Source organism: Esox lucius, chromosome 16, assembly GCF_011004845.1.
Source record: "Esox lucius isolate fEsoLuc1 chromosome 16, fEsoLuc1.pri, whole genome shotgun sequence".
Taxonomy (NCBI): Eukaryota; Metazoa; Chordata; class Actinopteri; order Esociformes; family Esocidae; genus Esox; species Esox lucius.
The window spans coordinates 13,667,656-13,691,189 of NC_047584.1; the positions used below are offsets into that span (position 1 = coordinate 13,667,656).

Below are 23,534 nucleotides of genomic sequence, written 5' to 3' on the forward strand. Positions count from 1 at the left end.
TGTTCAGTTGTCCTTCAGGACCGTGGACACGAGACAGGACTGTGGACACGGTGCTACCAGACAGAACCGGTGTTCATTAGCCAGGCCTGATGGGGCTTTGGCAGGGGGTTGTGGGTGCCTCAGGTGTTCTGGTGTTCCACAAGGTCCTAATGAGCTGTCAGTCTGTCCTCTGTCCTGCCCTGGGTGACAGACTGGTCCAAACCTACTGTCACTGTTGCACGTCTCTCACACAATAATAAGGTCTCTCGCAAAAACTATTTGTATTTTTGGGCACATAAAGTTCAACTTTTCCATCGATTTCCTGCACACATATGCTACAGTACCACACACACGCACGCCGGATCCCCGAATATCAATTTCCCCATTCCACAGGAGCCGGCGCCCATGACAGAGGACCTGCTGGAGGAGCAGTCAGAGGTGTTGGCTAAACTGGGAACGTCGGCTGAGGGCGCCCACCTCCGCGCCCGGATGCAGAGCGCCTGTCTGCTCTCAGACATGGAGTCTTTTAAGGTGAGGACGCGCACATCAACACCCTGACACGGACGCTGATAACGAGACCATCATACACACCGCCTGTCATTGATGCTTACACACACGCATACACAGAGCGAGAGAGAGAGAGAAGAGAGGCATTGCACACACATTCAACCCCATTGCCACAAATACAGTCCCGACTGGGTGATTGGCACTGGAGGCTATTAGTGTTTTGTGGCCTTTTCGGTCAGTCAGTGTGCGGAGCGGGGAGGGTTTTGATTTGAATATCGCAGCCTCTCCGTCGGTCCGCTGTAACACAGCAGCGCACTGAAAGCCATGCTAATGGTGTTATCAATATCAATGAAAGACTTCTTTCTTAATACAAAGTGTTAGGGTGTTATTACAAATTGAATTTGGATGTTTGGCCATGGTCTCTGGAATCTGCTATTCTGTGGAGAGCTGTAAGTGCATTTAGAAGAATCTCAGGGTAATGGTAACCTTCTCAGTGTTGAATTATTGATTACTAGTGGTTTATGTTATCCCCGGAAAAGTATTAGTGTTAATAGAAGATTCAACAGAAATTATTTGGACGGTTGAAGTCTATTTTCTTTCCTTCCTTCGTTCGTGCACATTTTCAAAACGGCTCTGTACAATCCCACTATTAGTCTTTGAAAAAGACAAGATTTAATGTTGGCACTTTATTTTAAGAGTCCATACAAACCCTTCCCCTAATCTTCACAGAAGTTAGTTAATAGTACAACTATATGTAGAACATCTACAGATGGAAATTGGGACTCTCGAAATAAAGTCTAACCGATTTCCCAAGTTACAGAAACAGGCCAAAGTAACCGTCATTAATCTCTATGGTCACCTTGTTGTGCAGTGAATACAGAGAAACACATAACTACATTTTTCTGCTGAATAGAATGCAGCCTCACCTGCTTGCTCCAAGCTTTTGGACTTCAGAGGCTCAGAACACCAAGTGACCATCTTTACATTTCTCTGATGGGATTTCAGGCTCTCCCCCTTTTATTCCCTGCTGTAACAAACGCTGACATACAGTGTTCCATCAAGGGGCACAGTCACAACTTTTTGTCTCTTTACCCCGGTCTGTTTTTATCTGGCCCACTAAATGCTCTACTTTGGAGTTGCATGTTCTCTTCACGACCTCTTCCTTCTCTGTTCTCCCTGAGCCCCAACAACAGCTGCTGGCGGAGGGAGGGAGATATGGGCTATAAACAGGGAAGAAGAATGTTGTGTATTCAGGTATAGCGTTAAATGAGGCCCTTAGTTTAGTTAGATTGGCCTCTAAATTTCTCAGGGCCAGGGCCGACCGGCTTTCTATGTAATTGTGCTTAGACAAGCATAATCTGGCATTTTAGCTTTAATTATCCCAGTCCCTGTGGGTGCAGAGCTGAGAGGATGGAGCGCTGATGAATAGTGGGGTTTTAGGAATATGACAGCCTTGCACTACATACCAGCCCAATCCCCAACTCAGTGTCACACAAACACGTGCATGAACAGAGGTACATACATACATACATACATACATACACTTATACAGTGACTTTCACTTTCTCCACATTTTGTTGTTTTATGGACTATTAATATCTCTTATTTTTGCCGTCGATGTACACACCGTAATGAAAAAGCGAAAAACGCGTTTTTAGAAAATTGGGCCGGTTTAAAATAAAAATCAGAAATATCTTCTACATAAGTATTCAGATCCTTTGACTCCAAATTGAGCTTGGATGTGTCCTTTAACCTGTGGCAAATTCAATTGGTTTGGAATTCACACACCTGTGTATATGTACAGTTAGGTCCCACTCCTTTCAGTATGTGTCAGAGCAAAAACAAACCAATGAAGTCCAATGGCCTTTGAGATACAATTGTGTGAAGAATAAGATCTGGGGAAGCTCATAAAACTGCTAAAGAAAGTTCTCAGGAACACAGTGGGCTGTGTCATTTCTGGGACCACCAGAACTCATCTTATACCTGGCTGTCTGGCCAAACTAAGTCATCTGGTAAAATGGGCCTGGGTCAGGGGAGTGAACAAGAACACAATGACCACTCTAACAGAGCTTCATAGATGGTAGAACCTGCCAGAAGACGACCATTTCTTCAGCACTCAATCATTCAGATCTTTATGGTAGAGTATATAGAGGGAAACCACTTGGGATTATGAGACATATGGCATGTCACCTAATGGACTCTGTGAGCATGGGGGAAAATATTCTCTGTGATGAGGCCAAAATTGAACTGTTGGCCTGAATACTAAGCGCTACATATGGCAAAAACCAGGTACCACTGGTTAATACCATGCCTACAGTGATATATGGTGATGTATCTCAGCACCAGGGTCTGGGAGACCCTGATGATCAGGTTTGAGATACGGATGAATTGTGACAAAAACCTGATTCAGAGTGCCATGGACCTCAGTCTCTTTCAGCATAACAGCCCACAGCACATTGCCAAGATAAAGCTGAGGTGGCTTTGTGCCAAGTCTGTGAATGTCCTTCAGTAGTCCAACCAAAGCCTGGCCTTGACCCAATTGAAAATCACAGACAAAGAATGGTAGGAACTGCCCAAACCCAGGTGTGTAAAGCTGGTAAATGCGTTCCCAAGAAGACTCAAAGATGTGATCACTGCCAAAATCACTTCTACAAAGATCTAAATAAAGGGTCTGACTAGTTGGCTGCAACTAAGATTTTCTATACTTTCAATAGATTAGCAAAAATTTCTGAAAGTTTCTTTGTCATTATGGACTATTGTGTGCAGATAGATTAATGTTATCAATTCTAAATGAATCACAACAAAATGAGGAAATAGTGAATAAGTCTGAATAGTTTATGAAAGCACTAATATATATGTATATATTACTTATCAAAAAAATTAAGGGAACGCTTAAATCACATATCCGGTCTAGATTAAAAAAATATATTACATTTTAAAATATTTACTGTACTTAGTGTAATTTGTTGTGAACAAAATGACATCATGGTTAGTGGAAACCAAAATCACCAACCAATTGAGGGGTGCATTCAAACTCAATGAAAATCCAACTCAGTAGTATGTATGGCCCCCTCGTGCCTGTATGCACTCCCTTCAGCAACAAACTGCAATGCACTGTGTTCTGACACCTTTCTATCAGTACCAGCATTAACTTTTTAAACAATTTGAGTAAGAGTAGTTGGTCTGTTGGTTCAGACCACACAGGCCAGCCTTTGCTCCCCATGTGCATCAGTTAGCCTTGGCCGCCCTTGGACCACTGTTGATAGGTACTGACCACTGCAGACCGGGAACACCCCACATGGGCTGCAGTTTGAGATGCTCTGACCCAGTCATCCAGCCATCACAATTTGGCCCTTGTCAAAGTCACTCAGATCCTTATGCTTGCCCATTTTTCCTTCTTCTAACACATCAACTTTGAGGACAGAAACTAAGATCAACCTGTACCGGAATGATGGGAAGAAAAAAGTATGGAGAAGGCTTGATTGGCTCATGATGCGATGCATACCACATCATCTGTAAAACACAGTGGAGGCAGTGTGATGGCATGGGCATGCATGGCTTCCAATGGCACTATGACAGTGTTTATTGATGATGTGACTGAAGACAGAACCAGCCGGATTAACTATTTTGGGATATATTGTCTGCTCCGATTCAGCCTAATTCAGTGAAGTTGATTGGACAGCGTTTCACTTTACTGTTGGGCAATGACCCAAAACATACTGCGAAAGCAATATGTTTAAGCCAAAGAAGTGGAATATTCTGCAATGGCTGCGTCAATCACCTGATCTCAATCCGATCCAGCATGCATTTCACTTGCTGAAGACAAAACCTCAGGCAGAAAGACCCACGAACAAACAACAACTGAAGACAGCTATGAAAATGCTTGCAATTCCTAAATGTTTCATAAAATATGCATGTTCGACCCCTTGAATTAAAGCTGAAAGTCTGCACTTTAATTGCATCTTGTTTGTTTAAATTCAAATCCATTACGGTGGCGCACGCACACACACACAAAGTACCAGTCAAAAGTTTGGACACCCTTACCCATTCACGCATTCATAAACATTCACACACCCTTTCTTCTGGCGAGGCCTTCTGTCTGCCTGTCTGTCCGTCTGTCTGTCTGTCTTGTCCCTTATCCCCAGGCTTTGGGGGACCTCCTGTCTCCGTTATTCATGCCAGTGACTGTTTTTCATCAATCCAGCTACCAGTGTACTGAAACGATTTCCTCACTACGAAATATAGATCATTTCCTCTCTTTCTGTCTGTAGGAAGGCAGGCTTCTAATTAATTCTAGTTAGATTTAAGGAGGTGGGAGCATACTGTGCCGTGGAAGAACCATTTGTCCTCTTTCTGATCTTCTTTGTTTCTGTCACTGAATGTTGTAAGATCTTCAGACTAAATCTAATGAAACTAAAAGGGAACCAAAATGGATCACACGATATTTGTAGACTTATTTCATTTATTTAACACATTCATGCAACACACTGCTCCGTTGTCCTGTCTAATGTCTTTAACTGTTCTGTATTCTGTCATGTGTTTGATGTCTTATGTGGTCCCCTTGAAGAGAGGCTGCTGCATGTGCAATAGCTGATTTAGATAGTACACACATGAACGTGCAAAAGGTCAAACAAAAGTTCTACTTGTTAAATTTGTGAGCCGGTTGTTTTCCAGGGGAAGCAGGGAGACAGTGAGTAATTTGGCAGCAGTAGCTATTCTGAATCAGACTCATTCCCTCTGAGGGTTATTAACACTGATACTGCTACACCTCACTGAATCATCACCTGATTCCCCGTGAATCATCACGTCTCTCCGTGGTGAGCTCTCAGGCGCAGGGCACTGCTCTGGAGTGGAGTTGAATCAGTAGAATGTAATTGCACACTAGAGGCGGTGCTAGTGTGTGTTTTCTGCTGCTTTCATTGTCGAGCAGGAACCTATGAATGAAAATGTAGTTTGGTGTGTACCGCCATTAAAATCCATGAAACCCCAGAGATTACTTTGTGGAGCTCTGAATCCTAATGAATAACGTGTGTGTGTGTGTGTGTGTGTGTGTGTGTGTGTGTGTGTGTGTGTGTGTGTGTGTGTGTGTGTGTGTGTGTGCGTGTGTGCGTGTGTGCGTGTGTGCGTGTGTGCGTGTGTGCGTGTGTGCGTGTGTGCGTGTGTGCGTGTGCGCCAGGCGGCGAACCCGGGTTGCTCCCTGGAGGACTTTGTGAGGTGGTACTCTCCCAGGGACTACGTTGAGGCGGAGGTGGTGGATGACAGTGGAGACACGGTGGTCAAGGGCGACCTCAGTGCCAGGATGAAGATTCCGGGGAACATGTGGATGGAGGCCTGGGCCACAGCCAAGACCACGCCCGCTCGCAGACAGAGGCGCCTGTTTGATGACACCAAGGAGGCGGAGAAGGTATGGAGGTTGGAGCGTCTTGAATAGTAACTTCTATTGAGTACTTTCTCCATGTTTTCTGATTGACTTAATTCATTATTAATTAACTACTTTTCCCAATCGATCTTCACCCAATGCTGTATAATGACAAAGAGAAAACATATTTTTTGGAAATTTGGGCCCATTCTATGTAAGTGTGAGACCCTTTGCCATGACACTCCAAGTTGAGCTCTGAGGTGACTTGTGTCCTTTGATCATCCTTGACATGTCTGTAGAACCTGTAGTCCATTTTTGGCAAATATAGCCTAATTGATTGTACATGATTTTGAAAGGCACACACCTGTCTATTTATATTAAGGTCCAGTGTCAGAGCAAATATGAAGCAATGAAGTCCAAGGAACTCTCTGTAGACACCTGAGTTAGAATTGTGTCAAAGCATAGAATGTTAAAGAAAAAAAAGACTGAAGCATTGAAACACAGTGGGCTCCATTGTGTCTGGAACCACAAAGACTTTCTAGAACTGGCCCGGTACGACAGGTCTTAGTCAGGGAACTCAATGGCCACTATTACATTAGATAGAGTAACTGCCCAAATCCAGGTTATGCAATCCAGGTGGAGACATACCCAAGACGTGTGGTAAGCTTGATTGCTGCCGCAGTACAAAGGACTGGTTCTGAATACTTTATGTGCAAGATGTGATATTTCAGTTTTTTTATTTCCAGTGAATAAATGTCTAAAAAAAAATTCGTTCACTTGGTCGTTATGGAGTATTATGTGACAATTCATGGCAAAAACAAAATGTGAAGAAAATGAAGGATTCTGAATGCTTTCCAAATGCACTGTATTTTAAAGGTGCGCCAAGTTCATGAGCAGGCACATGAACCACCCTTAAGAGTTCATCATTCATGTTGTACTGGATGGACAACTAGATATCATCTGGTGTCATTAATGTTCCTTAGATTTGGTGGTTATATCAATACGTTTTTCAACTGCCACAAGTCACATAATTACTATAATTACAGAGATAGATCCTGCTACATCGAACAAACAAATTAGCCAACATTTATTAAATTGTGGCTACATTTCCCGTTTATTCAGCCCGGACTTGTCTTCAGGTTATTCATCAACCTGGTTACTGATTCAGTTTGGAGATTTGGGGAGGAACTGCTTTGCCTAAGGGCAGCTTCCAGCCAGAACCATTTGTGCATTATGATTCACTGATTATTATTTAATAGTATTCGGTGAAATACGTTTCTCACTGCTGTATGGTGGGACTCAGTGAACGACACATCCGCCGGTCCCGCTGCTCTGTGGTGCCAGCTTAGAGAAGTGGCCTCTTCCAGGTTCACTACACACACTGCCTGTTTGTCCCTGTTTCAGCCAATAGCCATGCAGCCCTGCTAGAAGTTGGAAGTAGGTCAGAAGACAAGGTGTCCCTGCTATGAGGCGCACACAGGTTCCTCCCCTCCTTGCAACGGGTCCCCTTTCTAAGAGTTTAAATGGAGTTCACAGGAACCTTGCTGGGCCTTCAAGGTCGGCCGTCATCGAGCCTAAAGAGCTGCGTCCTTCATCCGTATGTCTGCCACCAGCCAGCTGGCTCTTTTGGGGAAACTCCAGGTGCACCATTTAGTTGGGAATTAATTTACTGATTTAAAATCAGTATTTTTTTCTCCTTTTTTTTTGATGCTCCAGTAAGTTGTCCTCTTAGGTGGGTGGACTGCCAGAGGTTGCCTTCTGCAGATGACATGAAGTGGTGCTTTTAAGTAGGTAGATGGCAATTCATGTTCTCTTGGGGAGGAAGGTGCGGTCTTAGCTGTGTAGATGAAATGTAATGTGCTCTTGGGGAGGACGATTACTGGAAATTGTGGTCTTAGGTTGGTAGACGACAGGATGTTGTGGTCTTAGCTTGGTAGAAGGCAGGATGTTGTGGTCTTAGCTTGGTAGATGACGGGAAGTTGTGGTCTTTGGTCGGTAGATGATAGGGCGTTGTGCAGTTAGCTAGGCAGATGTTGTGGTCTTTGGAAGGTAGAATACAGGAAATTGGCGTCTTAGGTATGTAGCTGACAGGGTGTTGTGGTCTTAGGTATGTAGATGACAGGGTGTTGTGGTCTTAGGTATGTAGCTGACAGGGTGTTGTGGTCTTAGGTATGTAGCTGACAGGGTGTTGTGGTCTTAGGTATGTAGCTGACAGGGTGTTGTGGTCTTAGGTATGTAGATGACAGGGTGTTGTGGTCTTAGGTATGTAGCTGACAGGGTGTTGTGGTCTTAGGTATGTAGGTGACAGGGTTTTGTGGTCTTAGGTATGTAGGTGACAGGGTTTTGTGGTCTTAGGTATGTAGATGACAGGGTGTTGTGGTCTTAGGTATGTAGATGACAGGGTGTTGTGGTCTTAGGTATGTAGCTGACAGGGTGTTGTGGTCTTAGGTATGTAGCTGACAGGGTGTTGTGGTCTTAGGTATGTAGCTGACAGGGTGTTGTGGTCTTAGGTATGTAGATGACAGGGTGTTGTGGTCTTAGGTATGTAGCTGACAGGGTGTTGTGGTCTTAGGTATGTAGATGACAGGGTGTTGTGGTCTTAGGTATGTAGCTGACAGGGTGTTGTGGTCTTAGGTATGTAGATGACAGGGTGTTGTGGTCTTAGGTATGTAGCTGACAGGGTGTTGTGGTCTTAGGTATGTAGGTGACAGGGTGTTGTGGTCTTAGGTATGTAGGTGACAGGGTTTTGTGGTCTTAGGTATGTAGGTGACAGGGTTTTGTGGTCTTAGGTATGTAGATGACAGGGTGTTGTGGTCTTAGGTATGTAGCTGACAGGGTGTTGTGGTCTTAGGTATGTAGGTGACAGGGTGTTGTGGTCTTAGGTATGTAGATGACAGGGTGTTGGGTAGGTAGATGATCGAAGTGCACCTCTGCAATGTATTAATGGAGATCGTGGCTTCTTTCCATGTCCACAAGAGCCTCAAGTATTGGGTATCATTTGGGGTGACTAATCAGATTGCGCTCCTGGAATCTCATCCCGGACACACGCAGCATAACGAATGGCCCTGCATTGTTTGAAGAAGTGCATCATATAAATGCAGCGCTGCATCTCTGCAACACAATTGGGCTTGTGCGACAGGCAGGCAGAGACTATAAGTCAGAAGAAGCCAGTGAACCTGTGCGGTAAAGGAACAATGCCTTTTGAAATGTCAAGTACCTGGCTGGGTCCCTGTCAACCTCTGGAATCATAATGGCTGTTTGGGAGTTGACGAGAGAGGGGTTTTTGTATTGCTTTCTTCCCCAGGTGCTCCACTACTTGGCAGTTCAGAAACCAGCAGACCTGGCCCGCCATCTCCTGCCCTGTATCCTCCATGCTGCCATCCTCAAGGAGAAGGAGGAGGGTGGGTTACTGCTGCTTACTGTCTCTCTCTCTATCTCCCCCCCCCCCCCCTCTCTCTCTCCATCTCTCTTTTTTTATTACATTTTTATTACTCTCTCTTGGTCACTTTCTGTCTCTCATCTGACCATCTTGCCGTCATGTCTCCCACACAGAGTCAGTAGAGGACATCCTATCGGCTCGAAAGGCCATCCAGCAGGCAACCTCTCACGCCAGTAAGCTGCTGCGCCACCCCAGCCCAGACTACAAGAAACTGGAGGTGAGGGGAGACACCTGTTTCCCGCTAAACCGGGGTCAATCCTTTCATTGGAGGGAGACACTGCAAAACCCCTAGCGACTTCTAACCTGTTGGTTTGACATGGAAGTGGCCACGCTAAGCCCCCCGCCTGCCCCCAGCTCCTCCACCGCAGTGTTCAGTGTCTCTGTTTTGGTTTCTGCCTCCAACAGGACGTGATCGGCCAGCTGATGGCGGTGGAGACGGTCATTGCCCGCTCCCGCTCTCTGAAGGCCAAGTTTGGCATCGGCAAGGCCGAGCAGGGAGACGGCGCAGAGGACCTGGAGAGGTACGGTACATCAGGGCACTGAGGCACACCTTCCAAGGATCAACGTTGACCAGTAGGACGGGACGGCACTCAGTCCGACTAGTTCTCATGTATCCATTGCTATGCAGGTTGGCCCCATTAAGAGAATGTTAGCTAGGTAGGCAGACAGCATAGCGTCCCCGTAGATCTGTCCTCCCGTAGATCTGTCCTCCCGTAGATCTGTCCTCCCGTAGATCTGTCCTCCCGTAGATCTGTCCTCCCGTAGATCTGTCCTCCCCTACATCAGATGGAGCCGGCAGATAAGTTTCATCGAACCCTCGTGTCGCTGCTCATCCTCCCCTTTTGTTCTGCCGTCCTCTTTTGTAGCTGCCTTCCACGCCTCCATCCTGCTCCTCTCTCTTTATTAAAATCACCCGCCTGTCCTCGTTTTACCGTACACCCAGCTCAGAAGGAGCGTGAGGAGGAATGCTAATAAATGTCGGGCGAATGCACACGCTCACACAAACACGTCCCCGAACGCGCACACCAGACACGCACACACAGTGGAGGGAAGGCATTCGGTTGGACCACTACGGTGTGGTGTAGTGCGCTGTATTAAACCTCCACCAGCTCCACCACCCCCCGGGCCTCCCTCCCTGCTCACATTGTAATAAGGGAGCCTAGGGTAGCGTAGGGTAGGGTGTCTGCTCGCGTGGAGTAGGAGACAGACGCGGAGGGCTCTAGTGGTCGTCGCTCCTGGGGGACCTGGGAGGTCTCGGCATGTCGGGCCATCGGGCTGGAGATCCAGCCTCATTAAGAGAACACCCGGGGGCCTGCCCGGAGCGCCACGCAGCCACTGGCCACCAACCTGCTGCCCCCTTCCTCCGCCTCATGCCCATGGGCACGTGTCTGAGGCGCCGTGGCAGGGGGCGAGGGACATGTCCCAAGGCCGCGGCCCTCCGCCTGTTGTCTTTACAAAATTACACATTCATGTTGTTCCATGGGTGAATGTGTAATTGCATGTTGTAAATAGAATGCGTCTACCTGGGTGTTTTCTCACTCTCTTCCCCTCCCCCGCCCCCCCCCCTCCCTCCCTCCCCTAGGTTTGTGAGCTCTCTGCTGGAGGAGCCCGAGGTATCTGTGATTGGAGCGGGCCGCGGCCCGGCCGGCAGCATCATCCACAAGCTGTTCGTCAGCGCTCAGAGGGTAAAGCGCTCTCGGTCTCATGCCGCCGTCGCCGCCTAGGACACACTCACGTACACCTACCCTCTCCCACCGGGGCCTCTCCTAAACGCTGGCATCACAGGATGTCATGCCGCTATCATTTCACCTGCTGTCGGCCCCACAGCCCAGCCAGGAAATGTTAGGTTTCCCCCTGACTGATCCCCCTCCAAAACACCCAGCCTTCCTCCATGCCCCCAGGGGCTCCTGGACTCGCTGCCTGAGTATCACCAAGCATGCTGCTACCGGAATGTCTTCTAGTGGGTTGACTTATCACTACTTTCCCTTTGCCTCTTTCCTCACTGTGTAAAAATGTGTTTAAGTCAAGTCAAGATTTTTGCACACTACTCGGCACAGTAAGACTTCCGTAAAAAAAAAAGTGTCTGCGTGTTGCGACGGACAAAGGTATTTTTGCTGTATGTGATAGGTAAACATGTTCTAATGTTCCAAATCCTGGTCATGGTGTACTGACAGGGCCTGGGGATTCCGGATAGGACGGTGCAAATTGGCTCAGTAGCGCCGAGGTGGATATGGTAGACAGGGCACCCTAGTCTTTTTGCACTCTAGTGACCCCATGTGGTAAATCGAGTGCCTGCAAGTTCAGTCATGGTTGTTAGCAGAAGAATGAGCTTGTCCAAGCATGTACAGTTAAGCCCAAAAGTATTCCGACCCATGCCAAATTTTGAGCCATAGTGAATTTTTATTTGACTAATAGGTTTATTCTGGCTGGAAATTACTTAAGTGACAAAACATGGTAAGACATTGGTCTGGAGATGCAAATGAATAACGTGACTGTTTCAGGTTTTTTCAATTTTTTACGAAAAATGCTATGTCCAACATTATTCATACCCCTTGAAATTGTTGCAAATCTTTGAGAAAATGCAAGTTTCTGTACCATTTAAAATGGTCTTGTAATTTCCACCATGAGAGAGCATTCTAATCACCTATAAATTGAGAACACCTGAACAGCAGTAATTCTCTTGTCAGTTACTAGTCAACTGCAAGTCATGGCTAAAAACAGAAATAGTTACGTTATTCATTTGTATCATCCAGCACACAATGTCTTATCGTCTTTTGTTACATGTTTATGTAATATCCAGCCAGAAGAAACCTATTGGTCAAATAAAAATTCACTATGGCAAAAAATTTGGCATGGGTATGAATACTTTTGGGCTAAACTGTATTTTCCAGAGAATACTTCCTGGTTGAAGAAACAGTGTGATAAGTAGCCATACAGTTTGACGAGATGTGGATTGGAGGACATGTGTCGATCCTGAAACTGCTTAGTAGTAGCTCCAATCAGAAGAGGCTATTATCACAAATTGGACGTCACAAAATTGGGAAGAGAGAGACATTTAGTTGTATTTTGGACAACTTCTCCATGTACTTTATGACCAGCAAAAGAACGATAAATACTTTTTTTCTTCAGATTGGTTTGATATGAAAGGGAAGATATAGCTGCCTACATATTTTATCCTGGCTGCTGTTATTTTGGATAGTCTGGATGACTGGGTAAAAGGCCCCTCTTTTGATTGAGTAGCCAATGCATTGGGCTGTATAATTGCACCTGTCCTGGTTATGATAGTTAGTATATGTTTGGCTGCAACACATTGAAATATACTGGTTTAGTCTTGGCACAGCCCACAACACATTTTTATTTTTGTTAAATATTCAAGTTAGTTATAAGTGTAAGCCAATAAATACGTCTTCCACAGGAGATGTGAGCTGAGAGTTCATCATCTGATTCGGTCCCTGGCTGCGGACCCAGTTCTGCTTTTTAGAGTAATTGTAAACAGAATGCTAACAGGGACTGAATGTTTGTCTTGGCTCCCTCCACTGTGCCTGCTGTTGGAGGAAGAAACGATGCAGAAAAAGAGTTGGATTTCAGCAAACTCTCGCCCCCTCCCTCAACTTTTCTTTTTTTTTTTCACCAAGATGTCTGAGTGTTAAATTACAGCCCGTGTGTTGCCGAGCTCTAAATAGAAAGCTTGTAATTATCCCGAGCCTATGTAAATCAGGCAAAGTCATCAGCCAATCAAATTAGCAGAGTTTCTGGGAAAAGACGGACAGAGACGGGATGAATAACGGAAGGGAGGAAAGATGTCCCTCATCCATTGAAGGATGTGACCCAGGTTACCGATACAACAATGGACTAGCGGTTTGATTGATTGCCGTTTGATTGCTATGCAGCCTGCCCTGCTCTCACTGTGTGGTATGCATATGCATGTAATGCGTTCAGGTGGAAGAATGTCATGCCTTCTCAAGCAGAACCTAATCCTCTTCCTATTCGTCTGACTTTGTGCCATTTTGTTGTCTGTTCTCCCGTTTGTTCTGCTGTTTTCTGTCTGTGTCTGTCTGTCGGTTCTTTCCATCGTGTTACGTGGTTTATGTGTGTGTATTTTTTTTATGTGTCTTTTATTTGTCTCTTAATGCTGCTTGCGTCTCACCCATGTCAAGGTGGCTGACTTCACCTGTGATGAGGTAACCACTATTAGTACAGCTATCCTACTCTTACACCCTTTGGTCATTTGTCCACCCTGTTAGCCTCCACCCCCTAGCTCCACCCACTCCATGCCCCTCTGCTTACATGCCCCGCCCACCAAAGGCTCTTTCTTTTTTAGCCTTTTCCTGTGTTTACGAAGGGCAACATCCAGCCGTCACTCGCCCGGTTGTTTGGGTTCTTTCTACTGAGTCAACTCTCGCTTGTGGCCTGGGTTGCCTCTGTTTTAACCTAACTTCACGAAGCCTCTGTAACAGGCTGTCAAACCCAGCCCAGCGAGTTTGCCTGCATAACAGCGTCTGGGATTTAACTCACCGTTTCGTCACATGCATCATAAGAAAGGAAAGATAACGCGGATTGAAGTTCCGTTTTAGTGCTGTTGAAATGTTTACGAATTCGATGCACACACAAAAAATGTTTTTATTTAATTTTTTATCGCTTTACAAATTTTGATGCGTGTTGTTCTTGCCTTGTCCCTCTGTCTACCTGCCAAACAGAGCTCCCTCTGAGGTTCAGGCTCGCTGAGGCAGCCAGTGAAGGATACAGACAGAGATTACAGTCATTTCTGTGGTAATGGTCTGGAAGAGTGATTCGCTGCAATTTCCAGACCTCTGTGACACTAAGAGAAACGCAGCGTTCTCGAAGCTGTGCCACTTATGTTGTTTTAAGCCTTCCCCTGACCTTTTCACCTGACCGCCGTCCACCTCTCCTTGCATCCATCTCTTCTTCCAGCCACTTTCCTGTCAGTCTGGAGCTAATCAGTCCTTTTTGTTTGTTGTCCATCTGCTGTCATTCTCTGTGATGCTTTGGGACGATAAACAAGGGTTTTCTGGTCGATGTGGAGGTTGGTACATCGCAGATTAGTTCCAGCCCACTGGTTTAGTGTGCACACGATGTAGTGGTCTGCAGTTTGTTATACACCTGGTGCTTCGAATCCCAGATTTTTATTGGTTGATAGCCGTGGTTTATGCGACTATATATCACGGGTATGACATAGCATCACTTTTTACGGCTCTAATTGCTTTAGTAACTAGTTTATAATCGCAGTAATGCATTTCAGGTGTTTTCCGGTGTATTGCCAATATACCACAGCTAAGCGCTGTGTCCATGCACACTCTATGATGTGTTGCATGGACACAAGAAAAGCGCTCAGCCGTGGTACATTGCCCATACCATACACCCTTGTCCTTATATCTTAAGTAGACAAGCCATACCCAGCTTGTTTAGTATGCCAACTGAGTAGTGATCTATAGTTCAGTAGGTTAGCTGTGTCCTGTAAAGGTTTACTGTAACGTATGTATTGGTAGGTTGCTGGGATGTTTTATCCCTGCTGGCTGTGGAACTTAACACAGTGTTGGCATTCTTTCAGGGTCATGTTCTGCCTTACCAAAACGGACGACATGAATTGATCTGAAAGCACCTAATCAATGCAATCCTCTACATGTGTCGTCTTAGCTGAGATTTTGAAAGATCTGAGAAGGCGTTTGTTAATTTGTATTCAACTCACTAATTTATCTAATTTGTTCCTGCTCAGTAAAAATAGATTGCTGTAACTTTCTTTTTTTCTCCAGGCCAGCCAGTTCTGATCACTGTTTGGTTCCACCACAACTTGGAGCAATAATGTGGAATGAATTGTATGTTTTCCGTAGTCTTAGTTGTCCTAGTTATTCATTCATTGGGAAACCTGTAGAATGTTTCCATGGTTGTGCTTGAACTGAAACAATATTTGGCCTTTCACAGAAGGTCTGCTGTGCTAAGGCCTCTACATGTTATACCTCCCTGAATGTAAGCCACTTGGGCAATAGGGATCGTAAACAAAGAGCTGCAAAGTCGTGAGACATCTGGGATCTTGCAAAGCAGACTGTACATGTACATGTCCTTTGTATATACATTTACTCTAAATCTCAAAGGAAATCCTGAATTGGAGCAGTTTTCTTAAATAGCTGAACGTGTCAATTATAAAACCATGAAAGTGATCACAAAACAACTTAATATCGAACGAGTGCTGATGCTTGGGCATCCTGCGCGTGTGCAGCCCAGCGAGACCTTGTACTCACGCTTGGTGTATTTTCATACTAAATCCTCTACGTTTTGACCCCTCCCCTTTGCCCCGCCCCCACAGGCGGCCCTGTTGGCTCCGCTGGATGAAGACATAGGACGTGCGGGCGGAGCGGATGACAGAAAGCCACCGGGAGGTGCCATTGTGCCCGACTTCCCTCCCCCCGCAGGGCGTGAGATTCTGCTGCGTACTTGTGTCCCGCGGCCTGCGCCCTACTCCAAAGCCCTCCCCCAACGCCTGTTCTGTGTCCTGCTGAGAGAAGACTTCAGACTTGCTGGGGCCTTCTCATCCGATACCTCTTTTTTCTGAGAAAGGGATAGGGAGGGAGTGGCTAGTCTGGATGACGAACCACCGTGTCACTTGGCGGTCTGACGGGCATCGTAGATTCTGCGTGTGCTGCATCCCTTTATGGGTGGAGCTAATTGTTTGGTTCATAACCGAAGCCATAAGCTCCACCCATCTTGGGGCTCTGGCAGCTCAAATGTGTCCTGGGAGGATCAGAAAAAACAGAATGATGTGCTGGCGAGCAGCCCTTACTTATGACATCATCACAGGGGGACAACTCATGTCAGACTGTTGGTTGCTTCCCCCTGTTAAGTTAATTGTGATTCATTCCATTTGATGACTGAGACTAAAGTCTGGGCCTGCTCGTTTGATATATGTATTATGAGCATTTTCTATCCATTTGTTATTCTGTTGACTTTTGTTATTTTCCTCCTTGTTAATTTCATTGTTGATTTAGGCTTTTCAGTTATTTGAGAAATGGACTGTACTCAACTGGGAACTGAGCTTACTAGAACTGTTGCATAGTAAAATAAATGTCATGCTTTTTATTGTGTAGAGTTCCAGGTTGCCCAATCAGTCATTAGTTGGAAGCTGTAGCCCCTTAGAGTCTCACAACGCTGTCTGGTTTGTAGCCCAAGACACACTCCGCTAATTGCTCTGCACAGTATACAGTTATTAGTTAGCATTTCTCGCTATCTCAATGCTTATTCATGTACATGCAAACATCATAGGTTTTCCCTTGTCGACTAAATGTATTAAATCCTGGTTGAAAGTGCAATTACATATTCTATATTGTAAAGACGTAGCCTTACATATAATAGCAGAGGGGCAGTTGTGCTATTTAGTGTTGTTAGTGCAGTTTCTATGAAGAAGGACGTTAAGTGCTATTAATTGTTCAAATTGCATTTCAGTAATTGAGTAATTCAATGCAAACTAGCCTGGGTATCATTTTCTTTAGCTCCTGTTCTCCATGTCATGTGCCAAAGACAATGACAAGAGTGACATGGATTAGTGTTCGCTAAGGAGACTAGTGCTAAATGCAGACATCCTTTTCTAATATGTCGGTATTTGACTGAAGGGATGGATTCAAACTGTGGAGCTAGCCAAAGTCTGTATATGTCAAATAACTGTTGGTTGTAAATGTCTCCTGGTTTACATGAATAAAAAACAAACATTTTACTTCAACTCTAAAAGTATGTCGCACCTGTTGATTCTGGCACCGGAGTATATAGAGGTGCTGTTGTCATGGATTGTCCAAAACCTAAACTGTAGTTATAAAGAACATTTGTACCATGTGTTTCTTTAGTAACAATAGGTTAAAAGGAGACTGTAAAATTTTTGATTTAGAACATCATTATCAAATCAAAGCACTGCTTGTGCCACTTTTAGATTAAGGGTGTAGTCACTCCAGACCTCAGTAATGGCTTCCGTTCTGTCTCTAGGATGCCTAATGTCCTTTAGCCAACTAAAGTGTTTCCACATTAATATGTTATTATTCTGGGCAACATGACTTCTCTTTACGTTAATGACAGTCCATGCTCTGTTTTTATATTAACCTAAAGAAGACTTTGAAGACAGTCTGTCTTTCATCTCTGTGTTGAATGAATATAGACATGTTGAATTATTTCTTGTGTGAGATTAATGGAATAACCTGACTAGATCAAGGGATGTTTAAAAAATATGGAATAGTATAACCAACCACAAACCAACCAAGCCTTCTAATGGAAATTCCAATCCAAGTTATGCAGATGAAAGTGTTTCAGGGAGTCAAATTCTGTATGGAGTAATGATGTCTACTTTCTGTGCGACTGGCTTGTCACCTGTTCAAAAGCTTCACTACTAACTGATTGAAAGAAAAAGCCACACAACTTTCTCAGCAGTTTGTTAGTCAAGGAGCTGGTCTCTCCCACCCCCCCCACCTTTATCTTATTATTGCCTGGCTTAATGTGTGAGCATATGAGACAGCTTGAGATATGGTTCTACTGGCACAATGAGATCTGTTCAGTGGGTGAGCTGTTCACAGCTTGATCGGTGGCTGCTAGCTGGTCCCACAGCGTTTCCATAAACAGAAATATGGCTGTGAAGCGCTTTAACACTCCCAAGTGCAGCTTATCACTCAGGCTCTGTTTCCATGGCGACGTGCAGTACTTTGGTTCCATCCCCCCGCCTCCAACTTCGCCTGACTCCTCTTGTATTGCAGCCACAATAACAGAGGTACAGTTGGGTGGGTTGTTATGTGGGCAGTGATACACAATTGGGTGTGTGCGCGCGTGCACACACACACACACACACATTTTTGGTTATGTTTCTTTAGGACCGGAACATATTTTACACATGCCAGAGGATGTTGATGCCCCTTTGTTTTCTTTCAATTGCTACTCAAAGAAACACATACCATTGGTATGAATACCGTATGTTGCGTTGTGAGGTTCACCATATCAAATGACACGGATCAAGAGACGGCTGGAGCGTCGAAGAAGACAAGAAACTTTCGGGTGTTAAAAGCGACGATTGCTTCCCTTCACACGATTGCGACAAAGCCAAACAGACAAAACGTTAGGAGAACTTTCTTGTGAAACTTGAGAGCGCACTTGAATATGCGGCGAGAAAGCATCGCATCTGCCATTTTTCACAAAGTTTTGCACCACTTAAAATAGCTGTGACACTTTTAACCGTACCCCGTCTCCCTTCTGTCTCCTTCCTCTCGAATACCCCCCTCCCCCCCAAACACCCTTCCTCCTTTCTCTCCCCCTTGAGCCAGATAATCTTGTCATAAATCAAACCTGACTCAACTCTACTGCACAGGCTCCAGATCTAAGTTAAAATAAAGGGTGCAGAACTATGGATTACCTCCACAACCATGGTGCGCTACTTTTGGAGAACTTCTCTTTCTTGATATTACCTGTCTAGGGCCTAAGGCACGTAGCTAGCTGACTCTTGAAACCTCACCTGTCAGCCAGCTCTGATTAGCTGTATAATATGGCTTTAAAAGAGACGGACATATTCATTAATTCACCGATCAATGTTCAGGTGTGTGTTTGGAATCATAGCACAATTAATAAGCTCTTAATCTCACATGTCTCAAGCAGGTCTCCTCCTCACCTCTCAAAGAGCTTCTTCAGGCTGAATGAGAGATGATAGGCTAATCAACACTGTGCTCTGACAGTTACACTGATGGGGTATGTTTGCTTGGCAACAGAATGGTAATAATAGAGCTCTCTGTCTTGATGAAGTAAGAACGAGAAGATGGTGTTTGGCGCAATGGGTCTTAACTGGTACTGTATCAGCCTAGCACTCCTGTTTAGATCGAATGTGTTTAAAGCGACTCCGCAGCTTGCTTTCCTGCCAGTCCCGGTGAAAAGCAGACAGCCAGATTAGTGTCTATGTGCTGTATGGATGGCTGATCAGGATTAAAGTGATTCCTGAATGGGGACTGATAGGAGCGAGTGGGTGGTGGATGCTCCTTCTGCCCAGGGAAAGCAAGCAATTCCGGAACACCTCCAGCCAGATAGCAGTGTGTCTAACCGACAAGCAAAATGCTGCCCGTTATACAACCGCTGTAAAAATGAAACTATTACACAACCCCTCTGTACGAGGACGGTGTACCAGGATCTTCAAAGTATGTCTCTTTTCAAAGTTTTCTGATCGATCCGGTCGAAACAGTTTGTATGTGAAGAAAGTCCTAATGTGTTATGAAATATGTTGTTTTGTTCGACACGTGTCACGTTGTTAGGGGCTTGCGTGTCATTTCTTCCTTTTTGTTTTTTAAGCAGGCCTACTCAACCCACCTCATTCCCCAAAACCTGCCTGTCCTCTATGTGTTCATTAATTTCTGACATTTCAGCTATTGATATGCTGTCCACGTGTAAGAAGCACCATCCCATTGAGTTGTGTGGATCAGACCTCAGGTCTGGTACAGAGAGGACTGTCAGTTGGTCTTTGTAATCTCTATTATTTCATTGAAGAAATCAATGCTTGGAGCTTTGGTCTCTCTGTCTCGATTCACGCAGAACTTCAGTGTCCTCAGCTAACCTGGCTTCCTTCTCTCCACTTAAGACAACATTCTCTTCAGGAGCTGTTGGAGTTCTGTCTAACGGCTAAGCCATTAGCAATGACCGCTTTGATTGTATATGATTTATTGCAAAGGATGTCTGGTCTAAAGTTAGGATCAGATTTCTTTCTTTCTGAAGGACAGCATTGATTCTGCTAAACAAATAATGTTTCTCAGCACGCTAATAATTCATTCAATAAATGCCAGATCTCAGCGAGGGAGGTCACAAAATGAAAACCGCAGTTGCATATTTAGTTAAAAGAAACTGCAAGGGACTTGAGGGAGAAAGATATAAGCCCAACATGGCATGTGAGGTTAGAAGTTGGTATTTCAAATCACCGACTAGAAGTATAAAGGCCCTCTGGCCTCTTTAGTTTCGAAACACCCACGGATGGGGAGTGCGGCCACAGAAATCGATCCCCATTTCAGTGTTTAATAGGCTTGATCTGGGCTTAGCACCACCGGAGAACCACCAGAGAACCTTTGAGGAGGTTTAAGTGACAAACAACATTAAAACGTGCTCACACACACACACACACATGCACAGATCTAACAGATTCACATGCACAAACACACACCCACCTTCTAATGGAACAATACAAGCACACCGAACAATACCAGAACATCTGGCCAGCACTTTCCCTATACACCCCACTGTAGAGAACCCCGGCCTGAACCCCTAGACTGGACTCATCACGTTTGCTGCTGATAGTATTTATCTTCCTGGCCATTTCCTCTGTGACACGGCAAAGGTCTGGCCAGTTAAAAACCCCAGCCATTGATTTTACAGAAGCAGTCTCTGGGGGCCCTTGTGGGAAAATGGCAAACAGTATCAGAGGGCAGTGGAGCCGGGCTGGTGTCTGATGGCAAGCACTGAGCTGAGCGGGGGAAATCAATGCCATTTCTACCCGAGCACCAGGGTTCTATTTCCTCCGAGTGTCTCACAGGCATCTGCACATCCTCCCCCATCCTCCTCCGCCCATCTCCCCCACCTTTATCTCACCCACTCTACACCCCCCCCCCCCCCGTTCCCTCCGTAGTCACCCACCGCCATCCCTCTGTCGGCGTCTTGGCATTGTTGCCGTCTTCCAGGGGGAGTGCATCCCACGCAGCTCCAAATCGTTTATCTTCTCCCGGCACAAAGCCGCAGATCGCAGGGGAAGAGTGTGAGGCTGTGTTGGTGTTGCATCCCTCCCCCCTTCTCTCCCCCCTTTCCCTCTCTCCCCGTGGCACTGTTTGACAGCTCCAGAGACGCCTCTCTCTTTCTCCCGGCCCTTTATGAGGTAGCGGTTGCTTGCCGACCGTGAAGCTGCAGCGGAAACCAAGGGTTAGAACATGTTCTTTTCCCTCTCACCTCGGCGCTCGTAGGGTATTGTGAGGGCTGTAGTGGAACTGTAGAACAGGGCTGTAGCTTTATGTAGTTCACTCTGAAAATTTTTCAGAGGGTACAATACATTTCTTCCTGTGATTCACACTAGATGTTCCGTAACATTCACATTATTTCAGCATTATTGGTGGGGTGGATATATTGTATGAATAATACAGAGCAGTTATTTTGAGATACTTGGTCGGTTTGCGTAATACTTATGTAAATCTGCATATTCATTGGTTGTGCAACAATTTCCTTTTTTCTTTTCTTTTTTTGTTTAAAATTGTCTTGTTGAATACAAAAACAGGTTCATTTAATAATTTTTCTCTGCGGTACTAATAACACAAAAGCTAAATTAATCCAATACTATGACTCAAAATGATCAATACTAATAATCATATAATAATCATTACAAACTAAATATGGATTGTGAATGGTCTTGTGAGCATAATGTATTTTTCTCAACAGATTTTCCTCATAATTCAGTCAAATATATCGAATGAATCCTTCAGACCCTTCCACGCTGCTTGTCTGGAGACGGAGAAGAATCCGTCTCTTCTCCCTAGCTGAGCAATTATAAGGTTATTTGTTGGTAGTATCAACATAAAGGTACTGTGAAAGGTTTTACCAAAGCATACTGTAAATATTGGAGCATTCTGGGAAGATTGCGTGGGTGGGGAAATAACTGCTGTAATTTGAATGGTACTGTAATTCATCCCACAGAATACAGTGTTATACCCTACCTTTTGAAAAAGTTAAAAGGAGCCGAGGTGAGGAGAATGAACTTGCACAAAAATGCGCTTGTATGAATGACCCAGTCCATCTGCCATCTTCTCTATTAGGGCATCATTTGCAAGTTACCTGAAATACTAAAAATGTGTACTGTTAAAAACATAGTTCTGCAATATATTTTATTGATGAAACAACATTTTAACCTGTGTGTTAACTCTGCTGTTGGAGAGTGGAGGACACCTCAACTAAACTAATTATGTCTTGACATCTCTACTTGACCCAAGAGGATCAGAGTCCGAGCATTTAAGATCGACTTCACCCAAAGGAGATGCCATTTGTTCAGACGTTACAGTATTGTACAGCATCGACCTTTTACAATACATTTCCAAGTATTGTTCTTTGTGTTGCTAAACAGAATAGTTTTTATACTGTATTTAGATAGGAGTAGATACACTCTAATACTGTAACGTGAAATACAGAAACCTACTTTTCACTGAGCTCCGTCTGTGGTACGGTCAACCCCAACACCTTTAGAGGGAAGTGTTTATTTTCTGTTTCAAGGTTATCAACACACACACACACACGCACCTAATTTCTAATTGAATACTGGTTTCTTTCAGTGAGGACACCTCAGCTTACTGATAACAGCTCCTCCACATAACGAGGCCTCCCATGACCCCTGAGTAGCAGCTCCCTAGCTGATTTAGCCTTGGCTTTTATAGTCCTGCCATTTAAAGACCTCATACTGTCATCCTGTGGAAATGGCCCAGATATCACTACTAATAACCAGGTATTTTCAGGTGTAATATGAACTTCGACCCGCAACTCACCAAGCTAGGATTTCTGCTCTGCCCAGAAGAACCGGCTGCTCTTCACCGGGACCTTCTCCATTGTTCCCAAGGCGACGCCCACACCCTAGTGAGCTTCCATCTCCACCAGTCTCTGCCCTCCAACAGTAGATTAAGTCCTCACCCTGTCGCACCAAACATTCCCCCGCTCCTCATCCAGAAGACGTCCAGCGTAGATTTCTTTTTTTTTGGGACGCCGTGAGGCTCAGGAGAGCAAACAGTCTGTGGGCGATATCTTATCTTCTGCTCGGAGTCCTAACCTCATATCAAGCCCCATCTGAACGGTCCCTGGGAGACGTGGGGCGGGGGGGGGCAAGCGGTGTTTGCTGAAGCGGGGGCAACCGCTTCAGCAAACACCGTGATATTGGAGGAGGGAGCGTCGGTATCACATTTCATTATTATTACAATATATCTACTCTCTGGTGGTGATATTGAAGGGGGTTGATTTTGTTTTGATTTGACAGCAGAGCCTCTCTCCGTGTGTGCACATCCCAGATGGGGTAATCTCTCTCTATTCACCAGGTCTATTCTTAGTTTGCTGAATATTGTTCCATGCAACCACAACTTCTGTCTCTACGACCGGAGGCATTTACCTTCCATCATTAGGAAGTGAATCGAGCGCCACAGGATATAAAAGAGGACTCTGGTGTGGTAGGAATTTGGCTTGTTGTTTTAGATGACTGGTCTCTTTAAAGATATGTGAATT

The 23,534-nt window shown here is 45.1% G+C and overlaps 1 protein-coding gene across 4 annotated transcripts in view; it reads left to right on the forward strand.

Moving 5' to 3' along the window:
* Nucleotides 1–17,021, forward strand: part of rab3gap1 (RAB3 GTPase activating protein subunit 1) — a 39,502-nt gene extending 22,481 nt beyond the window's left edge. The window contains exons 18-27 of one of the 4 annotated variants that reach the window (XM_034286877.1): nt 373–510; nt 5,663–5,890; nt 9,150–9,246; nt 9,398–9,501; nt 9,690–9,805; nt 10,867–10,969; nt 13,442–13,465; nt 14,308–14,328; nt 15,056–15,118; nt 15,607–15,694. In XM_034286877.1, coding sequence (XP_034142768.1) covers nt 373–510; nt 5,663–5,890; nt 9,150–9,246; nt 9,398–9,501; nt 9,690–9,805; nt 10,867–10,969; nt 13,442–13,465; nt 14,308–14,328; nt 15,056–15,070 — 846 coding nt within the window. In that variant the 3' untranslated portion in view covers nt 15,071–15,118; nt 15,607–15,694. Of the gene's footprint in view, nt 1–372; nt 511–5,662; nt 5,891–9,149; nt 9,247–9,397; nt 9,502–9,689; nt 9,806–10,866; nt 10,970–13,441; nt 13,466–14,307; nt 14,329–15,055; nt 15,119–15,606 lie in introns of all 4 variants that reach the window. The other 3 variants (XM_034286875.1, XM_034286876.1, XM_013137891.3) reach the window with 3 other exon arrangements.
* The last annotated feature ends 6,513 nt before the right edge of the window (nt 17,022–23,534 follow it).